Genomic DNA, 20,977 nt, shown 5'->3' on the forward strand with positions numbered 1-20,977 from the left:
AGTCAGATCAAGGACACTTCCACATGTGGATCCAGGGATATTTGGAATCAAACCTGCAACCTTACGATTGGGAAATGACCACTGAGCCGCAGCCGCCTGCAGATGTTCAAAGAACAATTACCTTCACACACACACACACACACACACACAGCTAAGACCGTAGCAAAGCTGTAGTTATGGGTCCCTGAAATGGTTTGAGTTCAACAGAAAGGGGATTGAACCTCCATTACTTTCTCTCCGAAACAATGAAAACACCTCGAAATCAGCATATGGTTGGATTAACTGTTGATCATGATTCACAGTGCAGTTATTACAAAATCATTCCATTTTTAGTACCATTGATCATAAAAAAATATAAGCACTATTATGTTTATTAGTTAACTTCTAACATTAGAAGTCAGCTTAAGTTCTGAAATGATTGATGAAATAGTTTTGCTGGTCTCACTGACAAAAGAACTGTCCGTACCCATTCAGCCATTGGAGATCAATTTATTTCAAATTCACTTCAAAACCATCATCAAGAAAAACCGCAACAGAAAAGTTTCTCTGTACAAACAAATGTCCGGCACCCTGAGCGACCTTGAGTGATGCTGTTAATGGTGGTAAATATCAACAAGCTTCAGGGACAGTTTTTGACTGCTGGGACACAAACGCCTCTGTCTTCTCTCCTCCGAAAGAGACTGAAGTCCTCGTAGAGTCACAAATAATAGAAACAAAAAAATAAAATAAAAAATAAAACACTTCCTCAACACCTTAAGTGCAATAACTTATTGAATTGGCACAATCAGGAGAAAAAAATGTTTGATTAATATACAAAGAAAAAGTTGCTTGAAGCCATAAAAAATTAGAAAACAAATTTAGAAGTCCAGAGTTACTTTAGAGAATAATACACAGAACATAATTTTATGTTTCTTGGCAATATTACTGTAATACTTCATTTGTTCAACTCTGGAGGTCCTTTATTTGACAAATTAGCAAAACAAATGTACAAGCAAGAGAGAACAATATGCCTTATATTGTTCACATTCACACAACATGAAAATTTAACAATGAATCTCAATTGCTTTATTTCAGTAGTATCAACATGGACGGAGCTGCAGAGCAGTGGAGCACTGAAGGAGGACCACAGACACACAGTCAACTCAAAGTAGGAATCCAGCCACACGTTAAGATTTCATTCTGGTCACATTCTGTTTTGTCTCAACATTTTTAAAGGTTATGCTTTTGCAAATTAGTGAAATCAAAGGCCTTGGTCTTTTTTCCAATACTAAGTTTGGGTTAAATATGTTCAATAAACCCTACGTGAAGGATATATCTGTATGAAATGCACGAACGTGAAAGTAAATAGTTAATGGAACCTGCCTTTATTAAAACATGAAATGTTCCCAATGAAGACGCTTTGAATGTTAATTAAATTAGTTATTTAAATGGTCTTGGCCTTTACACCAAAAACTTTAAGAATTTTTTGTGCTGCAGCTTAAATAATAGATCATTTTAACAATGCAGAATTCTCAAACAGATCTCCAACAATAAATCCACAATTATAGTCAAAAGTAGTTTTTGGTATATTTCTCAAGCAAAATTACCCACTACACAGCTTAACTTAAGGGTTTTTTTGGTCTTACGTCACAATAACTTGAATAAGACATTTGTAAATGTCATACTGCGCTTTTCTTGCCCTCATCCATACAGAGGCAAGAAAGCTGATACGTGGTCCAGCATCCATCAGAAAGGGATCAACCAAAAGAGGAATGAAGCCTTTTCTTTGGAACGGAGCCTTGAGCCCAGCTCTGGTGACGAGCATATTCCATCAGGGTAGCCTTCACACACAGATACCCCTGCAATCACTGGACATGTTCACCACATTCCTTTAGTCCAGGTCTAATGTCATCACATTACACAAACATTAGAAAAAGCTCCTTGGGGGCGGGGGTGGGGGGTGGAGGGGCACTGGTTTGGCCTGCAGTCTCTGGCATGTGACGGGTTCTTTAAGAAAGCTATGAAACCAAGAATCGTGTCTCCCGAAGCCTTGCGTAGCGGTGAAGTGATTACTTCGGCATGTGTGCAGTGTGTTCTCACTGTGAACATTTCAATGCACTGTGGTGTTCACAGGGCTGCGCGGCTCACTTTGATGCTAATTAAGTGCGTCTATCCCTGTCGGTTGCTGATTGAAGCTGGCGTGATAAGTTGGTGTTGAAGGCTGCTGCTGTGCATTGCAGTGCCTCGTCTGCCATTGGCGACACTGTTTCCTGTAACCTGAGGCCTCGGCCTCGTGGGGGAACCTGCGGAGGCTGCCCTGGGAGAGGAAATGACAAGTTGGTTTGAAATGATTGCCAATCCAATCCCTGCCCTCCACCCAGACTAAATTGGCAAGCCATATCTGCTCTCGCTCAATTAGACATTGTTGATTTATTGTTTTAAATGTCTGTCCTCCTTCACAGAGACATGAACTACCCAAGACAGGCGGGGATTTTATGTACTCATTTTGTGATTTAACTTTGCCTGATGTGATCTAAAGTTAAAGAGGGGGAAAAAAAAAAAACATGTAGCCTGCTAAATGGAAATTCACTTCATCAAAAATGTACTCAAACATGTTTTGTACAGTCTAAGAGATGAGTGTAAAGTGTCAGTCTTAAAAAAAATAGAACAAACAGCTTATGGCAGGATGGGTTGTGTAATGAAGGAATCAAGCTCCGTTTATTTAGAATTAAGATCATGAAGCTGGATTTGGCACTTTATACATTTGGTGAGGATACTTTGTAAACCACTATTGCTATACTGTTTTGGTTTTTTTGCTTTATTTTGCATATGAATATCACCCAGTTCGTTGGGGTGTGAAACCCATATTTCTATGAAACCTGAGAGATCAAGGATAAAAACAGCATCCAAGTCACACCTCTGGAGTTCTCATTTTCAGCTCCTGCTGATTGTCAAAGTCACTGTTATCTTGGTTGTGTTGGCCGCTGTAATGGCCTCTGTTATCTCTGCCGTCTCTCCCTGTTCATTTGACCTGTGTTATCATTAGTGCTGTCAGGAAAAAAAAAAAAGAAACTCCTCCCCTGTAGTGCTTGCTGATGGCTGCTCCAGAGAAGAGGCCATATGGAGGTGGGTGAGACTGGGTTGGGACATCATGTAGCCCAGGAGATGGCTGCACTGTGTTCTTTGGCCTTCATACGCAGTGCAGCTATGCTGGATGACTTGCGGTCTGGATCAACATTGAGATCATAGCCGTTGATTCCCCCGCCCATCCCGGCACCCCCAAACAGGCTGCCCATATGCGTCTGTCCCATGTGGCTACTTCCTGGACTAGGCACGCCCAGGAAGTCGGAGACGCCTCCAGGACCATGAGGGTGAGGGGGCATGCACGAGGGAACAGAGTCACAAGGCACGACGCAACCAGGCACCGGAGATGCTCCACTGCTGCTCCCGATCCATGAAGGGTTCTGGATCTGGAGAAAAAGGGCAGATGTTTTGACTCTACACAACTACTGTTGCCTTAACAGACCTGAATGGCAAGGATCAACTCTCTATGCTGTATTGTTACCGCAAAGGGTCATTGGCACTTCTCTAATATTGAACTTTACCAATCATATTGTTATGTGGTTTTAGAGGAAAAGCTCTGCCCTTAAAGACCAAGTCTACACTATTTTCTCACCACCAAATGGCAGGTAGGCACGGTCAAAGATAAATTTAGATTATGATGACTTTATCTATCAAAGAGCCAATTGTTTTCGCTCCAGAAGAGTTGAATGAATAAACAGAGCTGAGTAAGGGAAAGTTTGCCATCAAGTGGCCAGGCATGAGCAGTTTGCTTCTCAGTGAGCGCTTTCAACTTTAGAGGTGATATGAGAAGGTTGTGTTCTCCACACATTTCTGCTAATGTTGATTTCTAAACCTCGTTTTTTGACTGCACTGCAAAGACTTTATGATTCAGAGCATGGTTACCCATAGTGTTCAGTGAGTAGGCTGGCCCTGTGCATTTTTTCATTCTTTTCTTTTTTTTTTACCTGTGCATAGTTCTCAGGCCGAGTGAGTAAAGGCAGCTCGTAAGCAGTCGAGAAGTGCGTGCGGACCTGCTGCATCTGGCCAAATCGCTCTCTCTTCCTCCACTTGGCTCGGCGGTTCTGGAACCACACCTGCAAAGAAAGCAGTCCATCAGGAGAGTGCTTCATAATGCAGACCAGCCACTCTCAAACGAAACGTGAATATCGTTTTCAAACGCGGCGATCAAAACTCTCACATTGTGTGCAACCCTCCACCCCCCCCCAACCCCCACACCCACCACCCACCCACCCCCAGGCAGAAAATGGATCCATCCTTCTGCTTAGCAAGACAGGGTAAGAAGCGGTACCACATAAACTGTAGATACAGGAGCAAATAAATTCTGGTGCACATGAAAGTAAATGCCCCAGTTTTAAGAGTTGACGTGCCTTTAAAGTGCCGTCCACACTGAGCTATTGATGTGAAAATGGTGAGTCTCCCCTGGTGCTACATGTTTCAGCTCCTCCCTTTGATACACAGACGTCTGCCTCCTTTCAGGCTGCCAGCGTCGACAGATCCACATCTGGGCCTGTAACCTTTCATAAATCACTCTGAGAAAGGTGTGCTCTCTCCCACATGTCAGCACAGTGGGATACAATGGGGAATCCCTCTGTATAATCCATGAAATGAATGCAGAACGTTTGACCAAGTTTAGATATGCTTGCCTGCGTCTTTCCGTTTATTAAGTATTGATTGTGGCACGTGAAAGTAGGTTTTTCTGGGTGCGTTCTCTTCCTGAGATTGAGAGACATACTGCTGAAGAGAATGGGTGTGTTTGCAGTAACCTGCTGACAGACCAAGTGCAGGCTACTTAGCCCACTCCTCCTCAACTATGGCAGGCAATAGGGAAAAACAAGACTGAAGAGTAGAAAAGGAATATGAAAGAAAGTGGGCACTGAGTTAAAATGGTTGCAGCCAGCGAGAACTCAACAAGGCTTTTTTTTTTTTTTTTTTAAATGAAAGACCTATTTTTTTTTTTCCATCTGTCTGATCATTATAATGAAAGTATTGAGAATTCTTGTTCATACTCTCAGGATCTATAAGCTACCGGTTGAAACTGAGAAAAAAGCCACCTGGACAGGTTTCCAGTCCACCACAATATTACAGTAATTAGTGAATACATTTTAATGTATTTCTTTATTTGGATGGGACAGTGCATATTAATGAACAAGCCATCCCTTCACAAGGTAAATATGCTGGATTTAGCAAAAGGCATTAGTGCTAAATCCAGCATATTTACATTGACATGTACTACTAAGCCATGTCCAACTGCATGAAATTTAGTCGGAGCTTTCCCATTTAATTCTTCAGTTTTGGCTTCCTGCTCTTCCTTGATATGCTTTAGTATTTTCCAGAGGATTTTCTCACATCATCCCTGTAAGAGAATAGACAAGCAGAGGAGCACACTGGGAGTCTACAGTTATTTATCTGTGTCTATTTGTTGGTTGTTTGAATCTTATCCTCCCAAGAGAGAAAGTTCTTCAAAGAGAGAAAGAAAGCGCTCCCACTTTTGACACAGGGGTTTGAACTTGGATTGTTGCTTGATTCCCAGCCCAATCAGCTTGTGGGTTTCACAGTCCCTGACATGCAATTTCCCCTCAGTCATCCTCTTCAAATCCCTCCTTTTGTCTCTCACTCTCACCCTCCCTCTTAGTCGAGATAAACACATTGTGGTTGTGTGACAAAACTGAGCTGTGTTGTACAAAGATGTGACATTATTGGGTTTGCGGTTTATACTACCTCCATCCTGATTTTCATCTGGTTTTTCTGATGAATCAGGAGTGGATTTTTATCAAATGAAATAGGATCAGCTATGAGTAATTCAAAACGCACACAAATTTGTCATCATTCAAGATGCTTGAACTACCAGCTTCATCATGAAAGAGAAGACCATATGCGGTACATATAGCTGTTGTATTTTTGGTGAGAAGGTGACGTAAAGACATGTCGTCTGACTCCAACATTCCTCAGGTCAGCTGGAAGGATTAAAGGACGACTCTGCCTTGCTAAGAAGTAAGCTGATATCTGAGGTTGTTGCTTGACCCCAATGTCAAGGTGAAGGGTGGTTGCCCTTTGAATTATATCATATGTTTTTAGGAGGGCCATGAGTCTATGTTATACCCCTCTTGAGGATTTGGAGTCTATTATTGCTTAAGATATGCTGTGTCTTAATTTCAGTGGCTCTTTGATTACATACACTCATAACATTGCAGATTTCTAAATATAGTCTCCAAAACAAAAGACACTGTTAGATGTGAGTCTTGCTTGCCATTACAGCTCTGGTTTGTAATGAGTTGTGGGACTATTATTGTTTGTTGGAGGTTAAAGAAGCTCCTGCTGGTCCCTCTCATATATTAACTTTAAGTTCCTCAAACTGAGGACACAAATCCTTAAAAAAAAGAAAAAAGAAAAGATGCTTATACTGGATTCCTTTTAAAATCCCACAAAGTCATTTTCGCGTGTGCTAACATTCTGGAAGAATTTCAAATGTTTTAAAAATTCCTCTAGCCATATGGATGAAACATTGTGTGTCTCCTGTGATGAAAGTTTTCACCTATTTATTCGACTAAGTTAGGTTTCTTTTTCTTTGGGCAGAAAAAAAGATGTAAGCTGTTATGAATTACTGCCTCATGTGGCTGGTTCAGCTTCAATTCATTTGACAGTGATCAATATTCCTTTTGAATGGTTTAAAACATGCATCAGGTGGTGGTGGGGGTTCAAATCCCTGTTGAGGCAGGAAACAATGTAAAAACCTGCCAAGTGTACAGTCCACATTGCAGTGACTTGCTGTGGTGACCCCTGAAAAAGGAAGCCGTTGGATAGACACTGTACTATTTAAGTAACATTCATTATTACTACATCCGTAAACGTATAACGGCAGTAGAAGTCTGAGGTTTAGGCCAAAATCAGAAGTTCTCCGAAGCTGCATATTCTTCTTAAAATCTAAAGTTTATCATCTTAATTGTGAAGGATCGCGATAACTTCAGATAACTTTCCTCCTCATCATCCTAATCTCATGGGCGTACTCCGACTCCTCATCTTCCTCTGCCTCTCATCTCCCCCACCCCCAACACCAGCCCCTCTCTCCATATTTCACTCCTCCCTCCTCCCTTTCAAGTTGGTGAGGGGAAGTGGGGATATTGGAAAGTGAGATGGGAGAATGTTCAAACTGGAGCTTGTTTTCATTTCATGTTTAATTTCCTGACGCCTAAGCCCTCGGCTTTCCGCAGCTAACCCCTCTGACCTTTGGGAGGCGTGCAGACGAGAGCAGCGGACCAGGCGTCCACATACGCGCACAGGAAACGCACAGACAACACACATGCGTGTACATGCCGTGTTAAATACAGATTTCAAAACTTCTCTCCAACAAAATCACTTTGACCTGGATTCTCTCAACACTTATTGGAACTTTCTTTCTTATTTACAAGCAGACAACACACGTCTTGGTAGACATTCCCCCTCCTGTCTTGGTTTCTGGATCCTGCGTGTGTAATGCTTCACAGAGGGTTCGCTCTCCGTAGCTTTTCTTTGAACGGCAGTAAGAATGAGACCCAAGCCAAATAGTTTGGCAGGGAGATAATTCGGGGAACATTATGAAGTCAGATGTGTCCTTTGTTGCTCCGAGTCTCTTATTCCCCAACTGCATTTTTTAGAAAGAGAGGTCAACGTTGTCTTTGCACGAGCAGATTTCCAATTTGCATGAATCCTACCAAAGTATTTTATCATAATGAACTATGGTAGCTCATTCTGTGTGTGTGATGCCCAAAAGAATGGTTGTACCAACTGTAAACACTCACTTGTGTTTGTTTTATTTAGCAGACATCTGCGAAGAAGGTGGCTCATAGCTCTTGGAGCTCAAAGTGCTTGGCGGTGATACAGTAATTGCTAAAGACGCTGACAGCAAAATGCAGCTTACAGAGCCATTAAAAAGCTTTATTTATGCTCCAGAGCCAGCAGGCGAAGAGAGAGAGAGAGAGGGAGAGGGAGAGAGGGAGGGCAGGCTGCACAACTCCAAAAGCAACTTTGAAGTCCAGCCGTCTCACCTCATCTCTGTCATCCAAGACCATTGGAATTGATGGACTGCCTCAGCAGTCACTCACACACAACCCTCCTCCTCCTTCTCTACAAAAAGTAGGCAGTGTGGTGAAGTTCAAGTCTGAGGTTGAGAGCTAATTGTACTAAATAAACTAGAGGCAGCAGAACTCACAGACATGATTATGGAAAACTGCAGGCTGCCTTTATGAAGACATTTACCATCAAACCGAGGATGAATCTTTTGGACCTTGACATCGGTATTTTGGCAGAAAACATCTGTACTTTGGATTTCAACTGCTGTTGTTTGGGAGATGAAAAAGATTCTCTGTCGTTTGCCAGGCTTCGAGTGCCCCGTGGTATTCAACAATTGCACATCCCTGGACTTTGTCTGGATGGACCTTCAGTTAAAATTGTGGGGTTTAGTCTTGATTGCGTGCATATTTAGGGTCTGATTTTAGAAGTTTGGGTCAAACCTCACAGTGACTCAACAGAGTCTGCTGTGTGCCTGTCAGATGAAAAAAGTTAATTATATTCATCTGGGGAATAGATGGGTCTGTGTGAACGCAACATGAATGCACTTATTTTACTGTACCACCACAAGGACCAGACCAGGTTCTCTGCCCCTGACTATGTCTCGGACTATGCATGGAAATTGAAGCTGGCATCTCAGAGTGTTTTTTTATATCCATGCCAAATAGCTTTGATGGTTTTCCATGCGTTTTCTCCCCCTACCTCAAGAGTGTAGCAGCGAAGGAGTTTGAACATGGTAGTGCTGTGCAGAAACCCTTGGCCTCTGACCCTCCAGCAGAGTCTGCACCATGTAAGTGCTAAGAGCAGAGTATTCCCTCAGTCCGACCCATCCCACTCTGATCTAAAACTGGCAGGCAGAAAGAGAGATGGAGAACAATAGGCCCCGCTGTCTGCATTTTAGAACAATCTTTGTCAGCATGCCAGTCTCAACTCTCCCAGCTCTCTCCAGCTCCCTGGATGATCATTAGCCTCCAAACATGAACAACTGTGCTCATGCAACACAGCACATGGAAATTGTCCTCCCAAGAAGAAACGGCAACATCAGCCTTGTCAGCAAGTGCATCAAAACACAACTGGGTTACTTTCAAATGATAACACTGTTCAGTGGATGGGACTCGGGACACGATTCACACAGGACAGCTGTTCTCTTTGGGGGTTGAAACCACGAGCGTCATCGTTTCAGAATCTTAAATGCAGTAGAATATTTATTCAAGATCATTAAAGAAACAATGAGATACTGTTAGGCAGAGCTCAACTGGTAATCCAAAATGAAACCCAGAATTAAAATTAATGATAGCTCAAACCAGAACTAAGAGATTGGATGAAAATTGCTTTAGAATGGGGGATCTTTACCTCCAATGATGTTGAAGCTGCGTGAACCTTGACAAAGCGAGAGAGCATTATGATGTTACACTGATTTGAAGTAACGTGTAGACAAATCCTGCTGTTAAAGATGTCAGTGTTGTCTGAGGTGACAATGATTCATCTTATCACCTAAACCAGGGTGCGTATTGGCTCGTCTAAATAGAGATAGAGTTTTTCATGTGTCGCAAGATCTTCCCCTCACCTGTACCCGAGCCTCCGTCAGGTCTGTCCTCAGTGCCAGCTGCTCGCGGGCATACACGTCGGGGTAGTGCGTCTTCTGGAAAACCTTTTCTAGCTCCTCCAGCTGGTAGCTGGTGAACGTGGTGCGATTGCGTCTCTTCTTGCCTTTGTTGCTCTCTGCCTCACTTTTGTCCAGAGGGCTTGAAAGATCTGAACCCGGGCGTTCGCTCTGTCCCTTCACACCGCTTTCCTTCAGGTTCAGGTAACTGCCTTCCATCCCTGGAGGGTCTACGCTCGGCGGCATCTCAGACTCAGGCAGGCCGCTGTTGTCTTTTCCTGTTTTGACAAGACAAAGAAAGATTGCAGGTGATGCAAAATGTTAGTTTTCACAGTTTTGTTTAGAACGAACTTGCCAATTTGTTGACTTGGTTTTGTGTTTTCTTTGTTGTTTTTTCTTGATTTCTCATGGTTCTGACTGTGGATACAAGGTTTGAAATAAGTGTAGCTTAGTAAATTGAATACAAAATTTAATCAGGGAATTGCCACATTAAAATTTTTTATCACAATTATCAGACTGTCTTTCTCTGTCATTTAGTATTGCAGTACAAGCCAGTCTTCCGCAATACGTATATTTGTGATAAAGATACATCAGCAATATATTGTTTAGCACTGTCAATGAGTTCTTTTTTTCTCATTAATTTTGGCTATACTGATTTAAAACAACCACAAAATATGGCACATTATACTTTTTGAGCCTGGAAAACAAACTGAGAATGTTTTCTTGTGTAAGGTGATTGAAAAGGAACACGGAAATGCAGAATCCAGAGTTTCAGTATGTACCCTTGAATAAAAAAACTTACAGGGATATTTTAGTTGATGCTGAATTGGCAATTTTACCATAACTTTAACATTAGTTCCCCATATTTATAAAGTACGCATTAAATCTGTGATTTGAATTGGTGGCACTGCCTAGAAACCTCATTGAACGCACAAGAGATTTTCACACTAAATTGTTTATCATGAAAAGCATCTCAGTAAACTTAGATCATGTTGTGGTTGTGCCATGCTTATGAAAATACAAAACCAGTACCGTAACATTTTAATTAACTGTGGCTTTACATGCAGTACAATTCAAATTATCACTGTAATAATATGATTTGCAAACAAGCAACTACAACCAACTTCCTGACCATTTAAAAGTTGAATAAAAAGTGCCATATGTTGTCAGTAGTAGACCTATAATCATAGTCACTGCTGTCTAATTGGAATTTTTGGCGGAGCAATACTTTCTTTGAAATGTGGCTGAATGAAACCGCAATGCATCTCGTTAAATCCAGCAATTGTATCTGCTCATCATCACATTACAGCATCACCACAAATGCGACATTTACTTTGAACTTACATCATCTCTGTGATGCTTTATTTTTAAGTTCAAAGGCCTTCTCTGTGGTTTAAATGTCACAGAGCAGAGACGTTTTTTTTTTTTTTTGTTTGTTTGAAAGGAATGTCACTATGCATTGGTGTGACCCGTGACACAACTTTCGAGGCCCGCTCCCTCACATCTCTCAATCACGCCACCTGAAACCCGAGCCGCGCAAAATCTGCTCCATCTCGAGCGATGTATGGTGAGCCTTGTGGACGGGGGGCGAGTAGGCTCGCCCCCACATCCTTACCCGACTCGCATGTAAACAACATTGTGTTTGTCACCTTTAATTTTGAGAGCGTCCATTTTGTGACAGACCCTACTCTGTTTCTGTCAGTGCACGTTGGCTTTTTTGTTTCCTTTTAGGAGATGAAGAAAGCTGTCCCTTTTCCTTCAATAAACAAACAGCCGTGTGAATAAATAAGCTGAAGGGCTCTGGTTGTGGGCCACTGAGAACACTGTGCTCGGTCAGCCTCTGTTTGGCTTTCCTGCAAATGGGCACGGAGAGCTCCCTCTCCTCACTGTAATGGTCTGAAACCAGCACATAATGGTTTTTCTCCATATAAACAGACTTGTGTCTTAAGCAACACTGGCATTACTTAAGTCCCTCAGCATTTTTCTCTGCGTCTGCTAGTTTCGGATGATTAATCTAATAGTTATTTGCTTGTGTGCAAGCATTTGACTTTGTCACTTGGTGTTTTTGCACTGAGAAATAAAACTAATGGTCTCCTCTGTCATTCTCGGAAGGCTGAAAAGGAACGTCATACCTTGTGGCACTCTAATGTCCCACAGCCAAGTTTTTCAGTATGACTGAATAGTTTCAGAGTGATGAAGTTAGGCGGCGGCTGTCTGCAACATGCATGTTTGTTTTTTTGGATTACTACGCCTTTGGCGAGCATGTCCCACGATGAGATGTCAATAGTCATTGGCTCAAAGATGCAGCAGCCCTCCCCAGCTCTCTGGGTCATGACTGCCCTGACCGAGACACTAATGGAACAACACAGCGTGGCCAGATGGAGTTCACGACCTCATATCGCCGTGGCCTACCTGTCAGACCTTTTTATAGTCTCCATACAGGCAGATGTTCTGACATCACCAGTCCCTTCGCTGGCCTCTTATGCTCTAGTACTGTGCAGTAATTTCACTCTGCCCCCAGGCAGGAGCACGACTGCAATGTCGGAGCAGTACAGCAAGTGAACTCCAGGTTCCTGCCTGCTATTTGCATTTCTGAGAGAAAATGCAAGTATGCCCTTGAGCAAGGCACATATCCTGTTAGGTTGAAGCTGGGCACACAGATGAGGGGATGTGGAGAGGGTTCGTGGAAGTGTTTCAGTTTCTTGATCTCATCACTGACATCTAGACAACAAGGCATCTATATATGAGCCATGTTGGGAAACACCCTGATTTGTTTTCTGACTGTAGTTTGTTGTTCGAATGACGAGTACCAATACGTCTATGCAGTGAAAGCTAACATAAACAGATGGAAACAACAAGGAAGGCTGCCTCCAAATGTGACAAAACAAACCTACAGACACATATAAAGAAACACAAAGCGCATAACTTTTTTTTTTTTTACACTTACTATACATGGTGCACAATTCCATTTTTGGACTTAAAGTTGTTTCAAACCAAGTCAAACTCGATGTACTTCATTAGCCACATGAAGCCAATATTAATTTTGATTCGGTTGGACCAGTAAAAATATATCACGATCCCCCAATCACAAAACCCCAAGTCCAGATTTTCCCTTGATTTTAGCTCAAAAGCATTTCATAAAGTCTTTTATGAATGACTTTAACTCTTTTTTTTTTCTTTCTATCAATCTGAAATCTTAACTGCCATGGTGTTTCCCTTTAGACTAACATGGGTTCTCAGAACACATGATTTCCTCATTTTATGTCTTTGAAGCTCCTTCTATTTGACGAGCTTTCACTGCTGCATCTCTGATCTGGCTACAAGCAAGTTGCCATCTACTGTTTGTTTTGGGGTCTCAGCATTGCCTTTTTTTCCCCCTCTTCTCTTACTAAAACAGTGGAGTCCTCAGGAGACAAATTAGGAGCAGCAGTTAATTTTATTGAAAAATTGCAGTTAATGTCATCTGTTATTATCACACTTTGCAAGGTCATCCTGAAGGCTGAGTTAAACTCTATTATGGGCCACATGTTTTATTCAAGGCCTAATCTAACAATACACAGCAAACTTTAGCAGTGTGTTTATGTGTATAAATCTTTTCCATTGATAATGTCAGTGACTCTGTTCATCATGTTACCAGTCTTTGTGCTAACTAGCCCCTGGCTGTGGCCCACACGCATGAGCATGGTAGCAATTTTTCTATTCTATCTTCATAAAACAGCTAATAAGAAAAAGAATTTCCACCCGAGTGCCCAGTTTTACTCAACATTTCTCGCCACATTTGGCTCTGGAATCTGCATTAATCAACATGTCTGTTAGTCCAAACTCATCTCTCCTCTCTCTGTCACGCTAACCGCACTGAATCTGTGGCCACAAACATCTTCCAGTTCTCCCGCATGCTGAGCTGTCTCGTACGCACGCTGATCTGGAGAACACAGCCGTCACACACTGCTTTCTTTCGGGAGCCAAGATTCCACTGCTCAGAATTTTCTGGGCATTGGCAGGAATGTGTTTTTTGACCGTTGTTCCCCTTTCAGCATTTTACAATGTATACGCGAATGCTCCGAATATGTGCCGACCGATCGCACAATTTGCCAGTTTCTCTTTGACAAGTTGCAGACCTTTTCAGTTAGCCAAGGTCAGATATTTACTAGGGTCAGCAATTTAATCACCGTTGAAAACAGAGAGAAAACATCAAAGTGTAATTTAACTGCTTGTAAAGCAACAGGGAACCCTCTCAGTTTTTATGGAATGGGACAGGAAGGGTCAAGTGAAGCCAAATAAAAGAAACACTATAAATTAGTAACCTGGGGAAGGGTTAATGACTAAACACTAAATAGGGAAGGGAATGCTTTTAAACAGAGTGCTCTGAAATGCTCCCCCAAAAGCACTCAAATTTGGCTGCATTATGCCACAATGGCATTTAGCTTATCACTTTCTCTCCATGAACTATAAAAAGTTGAATATTCTCTTACAGGTGACTACGGTATTTATTTATTTTCAACCATTGTTGGTTTGCGGACAGCCTTTTCTTTGGGCTGTTTTTTTTTTTTTTCCCTGTCTTTTTTTCAGTCTAAGAGCTGATGTTGACTGTTGTTGCCTCAGTGGAAGGGAGGCGCCCAGATGTTCCTGAGGAGAGATCTATGCCAGCGGCTCATGCAAGAATGCAGATTCCCTGGGAAAGAGAAAAATCTCTCTGTTCAGCCTCATCTCCTGAGAAATTGACACGATCATGACCTTCTAACTTTTATTGTACCTTGGGCAGTAGTTGTCAATCCCTAATATCAAAGAGCACAGAAATAGTTTTGGTTAATGGGATTTTGAGGGGAGGCAAGTTGTGAATAGTGGAGGAAATCAGAAGCTTTCTATTTAAGGAAAGAAAACTGAAGAGCATTTGGACTCAACAGCCATCAATCAATGCAGAGGGACCTAACATATTCAAAGCAATAACCTTTTTGCTTTGCTTATTAATATGACTGTAATTTATAGTATCAATACTGCAGATGCACAGAAATTACATTTGATTAAAATCCTAAGGATTTAAAGTTGATAAGTAGCACACTCTTGAACAGCTCGTCCTGTTTTTCAGAAGCCGCCAAATATCACCCTCATGCAATATGAATTCTTCGGTGATCACAATGTTGCTTTTTTTTCAGTCATAGACAAGCTTTAAGAAATACTGTGGCGACGGTTGTACTGCTTTTAAACTGATTATAGCTAAAAAAAGATTTAAAAAAAAGTAAAGGATCATGTCAGAATATCCCCAAAGAGGCAATTCAGAGGGGATGAAGAGTTTATAACCTGCTGAGGTGTACATACTACTAATAGCTATGATGTACTTATACACATACATAAAACCAGTAAATGTATATGTAGAGCAACAGCTACAGCTTCAACAGCAAAATGTCCAACGAGCTATATCTGTGTCAGTTTTTTATATCCTGGCATGTGCAGACGTCAGGTAGGCCGGGAGAGGGTCACCTTGAAGCCAGCAAGTAAAAGGCCGAACGTCGCACGGGGAACATAGGGAGAGTGCAGAAAGTGTTGGTGATAATCAAAGACATTTCATTCAAATCCAAAACTTTACATTCCGAAACCCAACAGCTGACAAGACAAGGTCTCGACTCTCAAAGTTGTAGAAACGTATTTTTTTCTTTTAAAAGTGGGCAAATTGCTCCTGAGTCACACATTTTCTCATATTCTCTAACAAGTCAGGAATTCACCTTCTCACACATTTACTCATTATATATTCTAATTTATTCTGGTTCACATACACACACTGGCATGATCGCAGGTGTGGCTCTTGCATTTTATCCAAATTAACACAATGTGTTGGTCTTCAGTGCATGCTCGTCCTGTGACATCACTTCCCCAAAGCCTTTTAATGTGTATTTAGAAGACTGTATTTTGACAGGATGCTTTTTAAGCATTGCCAGTACTTTTAGGGGCTTGGTTATGGTTTTTGCATGCTGAGAAAATGTTTTGCATATCACAGGATGCTCAGAATGGGGGTCGGGGTGGTGTGTGTGTGTGTGTGTGTGTGTGTGTGTGTGTGTGTGTGTGTGTGTGTGTGTGTGTGTGTGTGTGTGTGTGTGTGTGTGTGTGTGTGTGTGTGTGTGTGTGTGTGTGTGTGTGTGTGTGTGTGTGTGTGTGTGTGTGTCTGTGTGGGGGGGGGGGTGTATTTCATAAACATAGAATACAGTTTGGTTGTTTCTGGGAACGGGTGGATATGATGTCATTCACATTCAGTGCAGTAGTACTGCTATACGGTTGCATTTCTAGTTTTTTGGTTTTTGTTTATTTTACCCCGCAGTTATAGTTAATTTCATAAATGAACCGTGCAAATAGTTTTGAAACTTTTTAAAGCGATCAATCTATTCAAACATAAAGTCTGAATGTTCACTAAAATCCAGCACTGAGTTCAGTTAAGTACATGCATGTAAACAGTCATTCCCACACATGTGCGGCATTCCCAGAAACTCTCTAATTTCTCCTGAGCCTCTCAAATCATTACCCAATCTGGATGTCCATTTCTGACTCTCTGCTTATTTGTACAAGGTATTGTTGAGGCAAGGTTATGTAAACCAGCCCCACTTTGTCATCTTAGAGACTCTGTAGCTTTGGGGATCTGATGTTTGGGGAGTATGAATAATAACTATAGGAGCTGGTAATGCACATCTGCCTCACATTAATGCCGACCTCTCCTGCAGTGCTGACCTGCATTCCTCAGCGCTCGATCACCTCCGGGGGTTTTATTTCATTCATCGTTGTGAGTGCAGGTAGACTGCTCCAATCGGGTATAGGAGAGTCACACTGAATCACACAAATTTATAAAAATGAGCCAAACAACCTGAACCATAATTGTTCTTGTTTATGTTGATGTATATTTCAAATATAATATTGTAAATAAATTGATTAAAACAATCTTATTGGGAAGTAATTGTAAAATGTCTAAGATAGTATTTGTATTGGCACTGTTTCAATATATTGCCAGGATTACAGGGAATAACTCTAACTTTAAGTAATCTTGTCAAGCACGTGTGAATATCAAGCATCTGCTAAAAATATTTAACTGTCATATATCATACAATATGTTTTTATAATATGCATATTGATTGCTTTATCTTATTTCAATATGTGAATGTACAATAATGTATATTTATTCACAGGTAATGCTTTTTCTTAAGTATAAACTAATATTATATCCTATGTTTTTTTTAAGTGCAGTTTTTGCATGTAAACTACTTTTTTTATGCTGGTACAATTATCACCCTCGTCTGTGTGTTAAATTCAGTGTTTTTCATGTATCGCCCTTAGAGTGACTACTCCCGTACAAAATGTTGAGTTGCTATGTGAACAGCATTAGACTCGTAGCAGAAGTTGCCACATACAAAATTCCCCATGGGTATGAGGACACTTTTGTCATCATGATGGAGATAAAGCAAAAGCATTGAGCAATATATCTCCCATTGAGGACCACACATAACAACACAACCCTGTTGACGCCTGAGGGTTTGGCAAGACCCCAAAGTATCCTCCCCAGAGCCAAGATGCCTTCATCTGGCTGCAACATTTTCAACGATAACATTGCACAGCTCTCCTCGAGGGAGGCATGTTGTATTTAATGACGGTGTTTAAATGATCCTGTCATTGCACTTGCCAAATCGATCCACTTCAATGCAGGAGTGCTGGACAGGTTGGAGGGATAAAAAGTGACAGATTCAAATAATGAGGCACTCCAGTTGTTTCTCTGGATAACGGGTGACTTTGCACTCAATGAATGTGTCACGGTTTGGTTTTCTGCTATTCTGACCCAGATCTCTGACAACTTGATTAACATGCATCAAAGTTCAGCTCTGATCACAACAGATGTTTTCTTCTCAAGCAGCATGATAAACATCTGGCATTTGACTGCGGGCGTCAAGTGGTCCATAGCTTGATCAAATATCTAATTTCTAAAGCACTTTGGAAAATTTTATACCTAAAGGATTTTTTTATGGAGCCGATCATCTTCTCTGATTTTATTTTTAACACCTATTTTAGCCTTTAAACCAATTAGTGTATAATAAATTGAGTTTATCTGCTTGATGATAAGTATATCTGATTTTATTATAAACCACAGCATCTAATAAAATAAGTGATTATTCATTTTATTTCAACTGGACCTCAAGTTACATTTCCAAGACATGAAATGATTCAATTAGTCTAATATTGTGTAAAACAAAAAAAGGGATTCAGGTTGTCACACCACATTAAGACATTTTCTATTTGGTTTCCTGTTTTTTTGACCATAGCTGACTCTCTGACGGCTCATGCATTTCACTGTTCAGGCCCCTGAATCTCCTCTCTGTCGTTTCCTGCGTATTCCCTCCATTCACCTGAACGATGAATTGGTCACGGTTCTCCTGGTAAGCCTTGCAGACCAAGCTCCCATCCCAGTAATACCCAGACCCTGCCCTTCTTAACATCCCAGATCAGAAACATTTTTAAGCTTGCAGACCTAACTAATGCCAAAAAACTAATTAATATTAGAATAAATAAGATAAAATCCTGGATTTATTGGAGATAGTTTGTTTGACATTTGTCTTTATTCGTAAATCTGCTACATGATGCCTATAAGAGATGCGGTTCCTTGTGGTGATTGAATACCTGGCACGTCTGCGTTGGTCATTATTAAGGAGAATTTAGAGTAAACGCAAGGATACATTTGTAGGCCAGAAAAAGCTGTGGTATTTACCAGCAATGTATCAATCAACTTTAATGATGTTGTGACAGAAAATAGAAAAAAAAATGTCACGCAGTTAAAATTCATGAGGCCAATAAACACAGGAGGTCAAACAAATATTTTAAAAGCTGAAAAATACCTGAATACACTGAAATCATATTGTGCTGCAACCTTAAAGTAGAAAATAAAATGAGTGTAATGCATTTATTACATCGTTATAAGCGCTGAGGCGTTCACTCTATATATATATATTACTCATAATCAGAGTTTGTAAAGTGGTCTGTTGAAAGAAATGACAATAATGTCACACTGTATTTTCGGACGTCATATCTCTAGGTTCTCTCATCGGGCTGCGCTGTTACATAAAAGAAAACTGGAAATAGTGCAGTGGAGTTTGTCCTGAAGTGTTTCTTCGCTCACACATACTTTACCCAACTTCGTAAATGGGTCTTACTTCTTCCAAACGCTCCCTCTTGCCCTATGCTTCGCGCCGCGATGTGGATCAACTGTTGCGCCTTTTACGCGCACTCACCGTAGCAAGAGATGAGCGTCCCGTTGTGTCCGCTGTCCGGGTGCAGCTTGCTGCCTTCGGGCGGAGTTTTGCAGGTCGGTCGCTGCATGAAGATCTGGTATTTGTTGAAGGTGCCCTCCTCGGCGCCATCCAATGACTGGCACTCCGGCTGGAAAGGACTCCGGGACTTCTCTCCGTAAGCCTGCCCTTTGCCCGGGATGAACGTGGGGCTGTACTTCGCCTCGGTGGTTGCGAAAGTCCTGAAAGGGTTCGCCTGGTGATCTCTACCCTGCGCAGTGGATGTGCTATAATATGAATCCATCGATGTCATATCGCAGTATGAGACGCACGTATCTGCGTTCATACCTAAAAAGTTATCATAAAAAAATCCACACGCTTCTTCTTTCCCTCCCCTTCCCAGATATTCTCCCCAAATTCTCATGCACTGACAAAAACTGCTGCCTGCGCTCATGCACACACACTCTCACGCAGCCGCATCTGGGACTGGTTACAAAATGAATCAGATGTTTTCCAGAGACTGCAGACTGAACAAATGCTAAAAGCCCCCTGAAGGTTTGTCGGGGTAAAAGAGAAATGCCTTGCTCAGTAGCCTGCAGTGTCTCTGGCACACGCACACGCAGCGTCTGAAGCGGGCCCGCACCGAGCCGCAGCGCTATATGCAGCCTGCAGAGATGTAGAGAGGGAGGTCAAGCTCAGAGGGGGGACAGCTTTTTTGGTAAACACGCGGGAGACACAACACATGACATTAATGCAATTAGAGGTTGAATATAATTGCTTTGATTCCTGCTGGTGCTTGGCCTAACATCTGACTTTAAAGAGAGAGAAAAAAGAGAAATTCTTTATCATCAAACTTTTAAAGCCTTCCTCCTCTGTTGCCAGATGTGCCACGCGGTTTCATGAGCAAAAAAATAAAAAATCTAATTTGTGATCCTTGTAAAGGATTTAAAATATATTGTTGCCTAAATATAAAGATTAGAGCAGGAATCAGGAGCAAAAACAGTGCATAAACTCTCCTAATATTAACCTTATTTCATACATGTTTTCTTTTGCTATTTGTTTTAAGGGCCTGTCGCCTATTGTATTAAATAGCATTTGAACCTTTTACCATATCCTGATGTCAGAGTTTTGAGTTTGCATTTGCGTACATGAGTGAGAATTAGAGTCTCATCCTCTGAAACGGCCCTCATTCATGCCATGAGAAAATTGGGTACTTCCTAATATTGAATTAATTACAAACTATTAGGGCCGTTCAAACGCTTGGTTTGGTGCGCTATTAGTTTGGTCAAAAAAAAAAAAAAAAAAAATGACGCGCCGCCGGCAGTTTGCGTTGTATCTTGGCAATAAAACGCAGATTTAAGCGGTCAAAGGGAAACATGATCGGCCTTTTGACTGGCTGCAGTCAACTCCTATTCTTCAATTGTAGCATATTATCCAGATGTGGGGGTGATTGTAGAGCTAATGAGAAAAAAAATGCATTTTACGCAACAGATTTTCTAGTTATTCTATTATTCATTTTAAGTCTCTTATTTCATTATTATTACTGAATCTGATTTGCGCTAGTCATATATGTTTTGTTATCCATTTTTGCAATAGTTTTTCTCGTTGTTACAGAATGGCAGTACATTTTTTTTTCTCATATCTCATTATTATCTCCGCACGGCGCTGTTCTTATGTTCTATGTTGCGCTGAAATTTTTGTCTTTATTTCTTGTAAACTATAATTGGCGCATTATATATGGCTCGAGACGCAGCTCGTGCTTTGTTTATGCAACATGTGTGTTCGCTGATTCCACCAAAACCCAGTCATTCGGGAGGATTTAGTCATTAAGAAAAAAGGAAATTCATAAACAATGGAGATCAGAAACTTTATATCACTAATGTTTCCACCCTTTTCTCGACTTTGACTCGTTCATAGGCCTTTTCAGGACCAACGATCATTGTGCATCTAAAAAGTGTCATCTTTTGTGAATTAAAGATTCTGTTATTTTGCCGCAAAAACGACTTGCCTGGGCCCG

At 41.3% G+C, this 20,977-nt stretch overlaps 1 protein-coding gene across 1 annotated transcript; it reads right to left on the reverse strand.

The window, feature by feature from the left end:
• Positions 1-473: 473 nt before the first annotated feature.
• On the reverse strand, positions 474-19,638 carry LOC308116899 (homeobox protein aristaless-like 4). Its single transcript, XM_080475407.1, has 4 exons — positions 18,964-19,638; positions 9,674-9,987; positions 4,008-4,136; positions 474-3,449 (listed from the first exon to the last, which is right to left on the reverse strand). The coding sequence occupies exons 1-4, from the start codon at positions 19,412-19,414 to the stop codon at positions 3,129-3,131; spliced, it is 1,215 nt and encodes a 404-aa protein (XP_080331533.1). The 5' UTR covers positions 19,415-19,638; the 3' UTR covers positions 474-3,128.
• Positions 19,639-20,977: the final 1,339 nt, after the last annotated feature.

This window comes from Lipophrys pholis (genome assembly GCF_963383615.2).
Source record: "Lipophrys pholis genome assembly, chromosome: 11".
Taxonomy (NCBI): domain Eukaryota; kingdom Metazoa; phylum Chordata; class Actinopteri; order Blenniiformes; family Blenniidae; genus Lipophrys; species Lipophrys pholis.